The sequence below is a fragment of the Elephantulus edwardii genome, unplaced genomic scaffold (genome assembly GCF_000299155.1).
Source record: "Elephantulus edwardii isolate Elephantulus edwardi_28Jun2011 unplaced genomic scaffold, EleEdw1.0 scaffold00127, whole genome shotgun sequence".
NCBI lineage: Eukaryota > Metazoa > Chordata > Mammalia > Macroscelidea > Macroscelididae > Elephantulus > Elephantulus edwardii.
In genome coordinates this window covers 6241207-6250264 of record NW_006399877.1, presented here as the reverse complement: position 1 = coordinate 6250264, position 9058 = coordinate 6241207, and the positions used below count along the sequence as shown (strand labels likewise).

The following is a 9058-nucleotide window of genomic DNA, read 5'->3' as shown; positions in this document are numbered from 1 at the left end:
TGTGTAAGTCATAGCGACCCTGTGTAAGTCATAGTGACACTGTGTGCAGCAGAACCAAACCCTGCTCAATACTGGACCATCCTCACAGTCATGCTGCACTTAGACCCCTTGTTGCAGAGACTGTATTAGTCCATCTAATTAAAGGTCTTTATCTTGCCTCATTAATCCTCCATTTTACCAAGCAGATTTTCCTTCCTTAGGGCTAAGCCCCATCTAACAATATGCCCAAAATATGTAAGACAAAGTCTTAAGAGCCTAACTTTTAAATTGTAAATGATTTTATTTTTGTTAGGGGCCATCTAATTGAGTATGACTCATAATTACTCTAAAAACAACAGATCTGAACCTGGTCCTATCCTGTGCCATCTTCATCATCTGTGGCACACTTGAGCCCATTGCTGCAGTCACCAGCTCAGTCCATCTCATTTTCTGCCCCGCCTTTCCAAGCATGATGTCTGTTTCCCAAGGACTAGTCACTCCTAGCAACATGCCCAAAGTATATAAGACTTCACTATCCTTTCCTCTAAGGAGCACTCTGACTGCTCTTTTCCCAGGACATATCTGTACTTTTGGCAGTTCATGAGATATTGAGTGCTCTTCTCCACCACCACAGCTCAAAGACCTCAGTTCTTTTTCTGTCATTCATACTTATTGTCCAGCTCTTACATGTGTAGCAAGTGATTGAAAAGATGACAGCCTGAATCAGGCATGATTTAATCTTCAAACAGACATCATCGCTCCTCAATAATTTGGAAAACTCCCTGATAGTGAACTTGCCCAGTGCAATATGTCTCTGTGTAGCCTGACTGCTGGTACCAAGGATGTTGATTGTGGATCCAAGTAAGGTGGAATTGTTGACAACGTCAATCTTTTCTCTATCTATTATGATGTTATCTTTTGATCCAGTGGTGAGATTTTTGTTTTCTTGACATTGAGGTGCAATTCATATTGAAGTCTGTGGTTGATCTTCTGCGGCAAGTGTTTCAAGCCCTCCTTGCTTCCAGCAGGCAAAGTTGGGTCATCTACATAATGTAGGTTGTTGATGAGGCTTTCTGTGATCCTGAGGCCACAGTCTTCTTCATAGAGTCCATCTGGTTGACTATACAGATTTTATAAGTATGGAGAAAAGATACAACTCCTTCCTAATTTTAAACTATGTAGTGTTCCCTTGCTCTCCTTGGACAACCTCTTGGGCTAGGTGTAGGTTTTGTATGAGCACAATTAAATGTTGTGGGCTTCCCATTCTTCTCATTGTTTGCCATAGTTTGTTATTATCCACAGAGTCAAATTATAAATAAGTAGTTCTAATGAATTAATTAGTAAATAAATGTGTTTGAGTAAAATGATCTATTTAAGTAAGGTTAGATGGTTCGTATAAACATAAACCTAAGAACATATTAAATGGTATATTTAATTTATTTTCTCCACTTTGGACATGTTGCAAAGAGGGACCAGTCCTTGAAGAGGACGTCATGCTTGGTAGGGTGGAGGGACAGTGCAGCAGAGGAAGATCCTTTATGGGACAGATTGATTCAGTGACTGGGGTAATGGGGGTGGGTGTGTCGGAGATGGTGAAATTGGCACAGGATAGAGCAGGGTTTAGGGCTGTTGTTCATAGGTTTGCTATGAGTCACAGGTGACATGATGGCACATAACAACAACAACAACACTAAAGTTTATTAAGGGTGAAGGACATATGGTAAAGAGTATGGACCCTGAAGCTGGTCCACTGATCTGGCCTCACCTCTCACTCCCTTGATTTCCTTACTTGATCTGGTGGAACCATTTATGTTGGTTAATGCTCTGACAGTCACAATTTCAGAGATTTTGTAAGTTGATTGCACATACATTTATTATTAAAAATTACATTACATAAAATTATAATTAAATTTTATTAAGAGTAATATTTTAAATCATGCAATATTGTTGTTGTTGTCATTGTTGTTAAGTACCACGACTCATAGCGACCCTGTGAAAGAAAGACCTGAGCACTGTTCATAGGGTTTCTGGAGGCAAGCCATTTAGGAAGTGGATACCACTCCTGCTTCCAAGCTCGTTTTAATTGGAGAGCTCCACCAAACACTGCCAACCTGGGAACCATTATCACATTTGGCACATCAGTATCACAGTGTTTAGCGTCACAGCAACCATGAGTTACCTCCGTACAGCAATGCACAGATAAACTGATAAGACTGATTGTGCCTTTACAAATCCACATCATGTTGTTGTTGTGTGCCATCAAGTCAGAAGCGACCCACAGCTGACCTCCAGTGGATGTTCAGAGGTAGTAAACAGCAAGAGAGGAGATTGCCTGTGGTGGTGCATTCGAACTGTGTGCCTTTGCGAGTGCAGAACAGCTTCTTACCACTTGGCCATCAGAGCTTCCGAACTATGCAGATTGTTGTTGTGTATTGTTGAGTCAGAGCCAATCCAAAGCTGATCCTTGTAGAGGTTAGAATTTGCAATGTGTGGAAGAGTAACATTGCATGTAGATCCTGGACCGTGTTGACATGCAATGTTAACCATGACAATCTCACTTCTGCTTTCTCCTTAGTCTGCTGACCTTCAGGAAGTCATGTTTATGGCTCTCATAAAGGACAGGCCCAAGTTTGTCCGCCTCTTCCTGGAGAACGGCTTGAACCTGAAGAAATTTCTCACCAATGATGTTCTCACTGAGCTCTTCTCCAACCACTTCAGCACGCTTGTGTATCGGAACCTGCAGATTGCGAAGAACTCCTACAACGATGCCCTCCTCACATTCATCTGGAAGCTGGTTGCAAACTTCCGAAGAGGCTTCCGGAAGGAAGACAGGAATAGCAGAGATGAGATGGACATAGAACTCCATGTATGTACCCACTGCCTGCCTACTTGAATTCCCTACTTTTGGCTTGTCTAGGAAAAATTTCCCTGTCTCCACCTTTCCTAATCCCTCCCTCATTGCCACACATTAGCTAACATGATGACACTGTGATTTTTTGTTTCTTTATTTTTATTTAAGATGGTAATGATTCTACTTGGTGAGTAGTTTTCTGATGGTTTGCTTTATGGGTAACACTTCAACCTAGCTGTGGCCACCTTCCTGAATTATAAAATTTGATGTGGCATACACCGAAGGTATCTAAGAAGATCATACACACACACACACACACACGCTCAAGGTATCTAAGATCTCTCTCTCTTGAAGATCTTCACCCTGAAACCCACAACGTCCTTTTTAAGCAGGAAGTAGCTAAGAGAATACGCCATCCCCTTTTCCTTATGACTCAGGGTGAAGTCTCTCTCAGGGAGGAGTGATAGGGAATGGCAAAGGACACACTGACAAAGAAGATTAATCAGAACTGGCTTTGACAAGCACTGTGGCAACTGGACAATTAAAACAGACATTCGGGGGGGAAGAAGACTGAACTGGGGAGGAGGGTAGAGAAAACAGTGCAACAATGAATGAATGAGAACCCAAAATCTCTGTAAATGTTCATTAAAACTAATAAAATTTAATAATAATTTAAAAATAAAAAAAGAGAAAAAAAGATCTTGATCTCTCTCTCTGTCTCTCATATACACACACACACACATGTGCGCACGCACTGAAGGTATCTAAGATCTCTCTCTCATACACACACATGTGCACACACACACGCTCAAGGTATCTAAGACCTCTCTCTCTCATACACACACACACACACGTGCGTGCGCGCGCACACACACACACACACACACACACACCCCCTCAAAGTATCTAAGATCTCTCTCACTCACACACATGCACTGAAGTTATCTAAGATCACACACACACACACACACACACACACACACACCCTGCCCCATGATCTTTTGACAATGATCTCCTAAGCTCTCATGGCCCAGTGGTTAAGGAGTTTCGCTGCCAACCCAAAGGCAAGTGGTTCAAACCCACCAGCTGCCCCTCAGGAGAAAGATGGGCACTCTCGTCTCCTGCAATTTACAGCCTCAGAAAATCTGCTAGAGGGACAGTTAAGAATCAGTTCCAACTCAACAGCAATGTGAAAATGATCTTCTAAAAAATGCCCTTAGTTCCCCATGTAAAGAATGGAGCAAGTGCTGAGTTTACTTTTCACTATAAAACAAGGAAGTGAAGATTTCCGAAGTGATGATCTGTGTTTACCTTTACAATGATAATAGTGGAGGATGGGTAAAGGTCTAGAGATCAATCAGTGGTTAGTTAGCAGGAGTGGGATGGAGGGGGAAGGGGAGAAAAGTGCGTCGTGGATATACCACCTTTGTGCTCTCTGAGTCTCCTCATTCTATGCCCAGTCTCCAACCTTGAGCATCGGTCTCATTGCTGAGACTTCACATGGCCAGAGCCCAGTGACTGCCAGGAGCTGGTGCACCCACACATCAACCCAGCTCCCTCCATGCTCGTGGGAGAGAATCCCAGGACCCACCTTCCATCCTGGCTCTCACCTTCCCGGTGACATTACTTTCAATGCTCACAACACCTGCCTGTCGACACTTTATTAGCATCTTCACCTTCCTATCTTCTTTCTTCACTACCTACCCCTTTTCCTGGGGCTACTTCTTTCTCTCACATGAGCAGCTTGCTTCAAATCCTGGTGTCAGGATTGCTTTTGGGGAAACCCCAAACTAGGTCATCATCTTTTCTAATTCTGGAGTTTTTAGTGTGACTGTGCATGTCTGTGTGTGTGTGTTGCAAACATTTAAAGCAGCTAAGTGTTTACAAGAATTGGAATAATGTAGGAAGCCTCCCCTTGGCCCTGCTGTTGCCACGTGCTTCTGTGTCACAACTGACTGATGGCTCAACCTGCCAGCAGGTTTTCAGAGGCAACACAGCACGTGGGAGGAGATCGCCTATCTTTCTCCCCTGAACAGTGGGTGGATTCGAACCATACGCCTTTGGGTTAGCAGCACACCTCATTGCCACTAAGCCACCAGAGCTCCTTTTCTCCTTGGTACTAAATAAGCTAAAATCCTCTAAAGTAAATATAACCTTGCTAAATACATTTCAGTCTTTGGTAGTGCCTGTATGTTTGAATGGAATTTCTACCTGGAATCTTTTCTATCTCACAAGTTTCCATTGGAAGCTACGGGCTGCCAGATGAGATCTGGAATTCCAACTGTTAGGAATCAAATATCTGTAAAACACTCCAAAGCCGAGAGCTTTATGTTGTGAAAATGGAACACAAACTATAGGAGGTTGGAATTAAAGCTGAGTCATGCTTCTCGAGGAAAAACTGAGATTCACAGGGGAGAAGGGACTGCCCTCTCTTGCGCTCATCACAGGTCACTCCATTTTCAGATTTTTCTTTACACACTTTTCCACCCTTTATTCCTCCCCACTGAGTTACCCTTTGCCTTAATTTAGGATAGGCAGAAGGTGTGCCACGTTATACCCCCTGGTAAGCCACAGACCTGGGAATCGCTTGGCCATGTTAAAATGGATGTATCCAGTTGCACGGCTCCCCAAACACGGGCCTTCTCCCTCAGACTCCAACCCCGATCTGGGTCCTCTGGTAACAGCACACTCATTGCTCATCCACGTGCACGTGCTGACCACGCGTTCTCACCCTCCCAGGATGTGTCCCCTATTACGCGGCATCCCCTGCAAGCACTCTTCATCTGGGCCATTCTTCAGAACAAGAAGGAGCTCTCCAAGGTCATCTGGGAGCAGGTAAGTGTCCAGGGCCTGGCCGATGCTGGCCCTGACTTCCTGCCTCTCACGGCTGGACTGTCACTGACGAGCTGGAACTCAGACATCCTCGGAGCTGCAGCTCAATTCCAGGATACCGCAATGAAGACAGGTACACACGTTTGTTACTTCCTAGGGATGAACCTGCCTGCTAACTGAGAGGTTGGCAGTTTGAACCCACCAGCTGCTTTGTGGGGTACATGGCTTGTCTCCTCCTGATCGTTTACAGACTCTGAAGCCCGGTGGAGGACAGCTGCCCGGTGGACCTGAACCAGTAGCTGTGGGATCTTGGTTTTCCTAATCTAGCACAGGAACCAGGGGCCAGAGCGTGTAGCATGTTGGGTTACTAATAGAAAAGTCAGTGGTTTGAATCCAGCAGCCACTTGACTGGAGAAAGGTGGACAGTCTCCTCTTGTAATGTTTGCAGCCTCAGAAACCCCATGCGCGGTTGCCATGGGTGAGAATTAACTCAGTGGTGGGGGGCTTGAGGTCTGTTACGTGTAAGATGGCCTTGTGAGCTCGAGATGTGGCGAGAATGACTGAAGTGTGACCCTGAGATGACGTGAGCCTGTGCTGAGGAAAACATGACCCTTGTTCAAGGCAGGGTCGCCACAGACCTTCCATTTATAGAAGATGCACATTGTCTGTGAAGCGTCTTAGAGAGCACTGCAATAGCCAGTTGTAGCAGGTTCTGGGGGAACACGTCTGTGCTTCAGTCTACCACGTTGGTGAAGGTGTGTTTGCGAGGTGTAGTCTCTTGCTTGGTGGGTATGCTTAGCAGATGGTCCAGCTGAACCCCTCATTTTCAGGGATGTGAATTTCCAAGTGGATGAGCTACTGAAGTTTGATTGTAAAAATTAATTTTTATACTATATAATACCATTATTGTAAAAATAGAAGGATAATTAGTAAGACGTGTATAAAAGTCCCAAGGGGAAGGGGAAGGTGGCAGGGGGGCTGAGGCTAGGGCCAGGGGAAACAACAGGACCTTACAGTTTCATGGGTGGAGAGTGAGGGAATTGGGATAGATCCAGTGGGGATGACAGATGACACAACCTTGCTTGCTGAAAGTGAGGAGGACTTGAAACACTTGTTGCAGAGGATCAAGGAATGCAGCCTTCAGTATGGATTACATTTCAATATTAAAAAACCAAAGATTTTCACCACTGGACCAAGAGGCAGCATCACGATGGATGGAGAGAGATTGAAACTATCAACAGCTTCGTCTTGCTTGGATCCACAATTAGCATCCTTGGTACCAGCAGTCAGAAAATAAGGAGATGCATTGCACTGGGAAAATCAGTTAGGAACCTCTCCAAATTATTGAGGAGCAATGATGTCAATTTGAGGACTAAGGTGCATATCTGATTCAGGCCATGGTCTTTCTGATTACTTGCTATGCGTCTGAGAGCTGGACAATGAATAAGAATGAAGGAACAAGAATTGACACTTTTGAGCTGTGGTGTTGGAGAAGAGCACTAAACCCCATGGATGGTCAAGAGAGCAGACTGATGTGTCTTGGAGAGGGTGCAGCCGGAGTGCTCTTCGGAGGCAGGAATGATGAGCCTTTGTCTCTCATACTTTGGAGATGTTGCTAGGAGGGGCTAATCCTTGGAAAAGGACATGATGCTGGGAAGGTTGGAGAGTCGGCGAAGGAGAGGCAGCCCCTCCACCAGTTGGACTGACACAGTGACGGCTGCAATGGGCTCGCTCTTGTATGTCAGGAAGTGTGAGGTCAGCACAGGATAGAGCAGGGTTCAGATCCTTTGTTCATAGTGTCCCAATGAGTCTTACTCAACTTGATGGCATCTAACAACAACAAGTGGGGACCTAAAAAGTTGGGGTGATAGTGTACATAGGTCAATGGTGATTAATTTTATAAAACACAGTATATGGATATGATCGTATGAAACACAATGTGAATGAAGGAATGTGTTACACACAATACACAGAAATGAAACACAATATATATGAACTTTCCAACCTAATATAAAATTTTAAAATTAATTTCTAGTTTAATTGCTTTACAGATAGGAAGCAGGACCTGTGCCCTTCAAGTTTGAGAAACTGATGGAGTTTTTTACCTGTAATTTAAAACATACTTTTTGTAAGTGACAGCAGGAGAAGCACTTAAAAAGAAGGTGCTCTCCCCATTTTTAAAGCACCGGATTGCATACTGTGGCCACACGTGGGGATGTGCACCCGCACGCATGCAGTCTTTTGATCACACTGCTCATGTCTTCGTGTTCTTACCCATTTCCACGTCTCTTTGAATTGCTACCACCTGGGAAAGGCATGTATAGACCCTCACAGTGTGGTCCCTTCTGTCTCTCATGACATTGGTCTTGTGGTCTTTGCATTTGCTAATTCCGTGCTCTAGACCGTGATTATATCAGGTTCAGGATTAGTCTGTGTTTATCACAAGCTTCATTTGGAATCATTATGGGCAGTTCTTTGCTGTTGTGTGCTGTTGAGTCCAAACCAACCTGTAACCTGACCCACCAGTGGGTTTTCAGAGGCGATAAATCGCACAGGAGTTGTCCAACCCTCTCCTGCTGAGCAGCTGGTGGATTTGAACTGCTTACCTTTGGCATTGCAGTACAGCTTCTTACCGTTAGGCCACCAGAGCTCCCTGTGGGTAGCTTAGATTTTACCATTTGCTATTTTTGCCATGGACGACTCCTGGCTGACATCAGTGTTAGTGTGGCCCCTTCAGGAAGTTATGAATTAACCTTGAACTTCTCTGCCCTTTTTTGCAGACCAAAGGCTGCACACTGGCAGCCCTGGGAGCCAGCAAGATTCTGAAGACGCTGGCCAAGGTGAAGAACGACATCAATGCTGCCGGGGAGTCGGAGGAGCTGGCTAACGAGTACGAGACCCGGGCGGTCGGTGAGTCAGCGGGGCTGGGGTGTGCAGTGGTGGGGAACATGTGTGTGTGTCACAGGCACCCATCCGCCTGCCTGAGGGACTCTGGTACCTGGGCTGGTGACGCACACGTGCTGGTTACAGACATGAGTCTTGTGGCACAGACAGGTGGGGGGACACACACGTGCCAGTGACACACATGCCAGGGAAGCACACGTACTGGTGACACACTTGCCTGTGACACGTTGATGGCCCTCATGCCAGTGACACGTATTCTGGTGACTCACAGTGCATATGTGCTGGTGATATAGGTGACACACATGCTGGGTACACATATGACACACACATCAGTGACACCCACAAACTAGTGACATCCACATGCCAGTGACACATGTGCTGATGACCCCTACAGCCTAATGACCCCCACAGGCTAGTGGCCCCCACGGGCTAGTGGTTCCCCTAGGCTAGTAGTCCCCACAGGCTAGTGACCCCCACAGGCTAGTGACCCCC

General features: G+C 45.5%; 1 protein-coding gene across 1 annotated transcript in view; it reads left to right on the top strand.

The window, feature by feature from the left end:
* Positions 1-9058, top strand: part of TRPM8 (transient receptor potential cation channel, subfamily M, member 8) — a 93293-nt gene that overhangs the window by 32754 nt on the left and 51481 nt on the right. The window contains exons 11-13 of the mRNA XM_006893455.1: positions 2555-2845; positions 5570-5665; positions 8443-8572. Coding sequence (XP_006893517.1) covers positions 2555-2845; positions 5570-5665; positions 8443-8572 — 517 coding nt within the window. The remainder of the gene's footprint in view (positions 1-2554; positions 2846-5569; positions 5666-8442; positions 8573-9058) is intronic.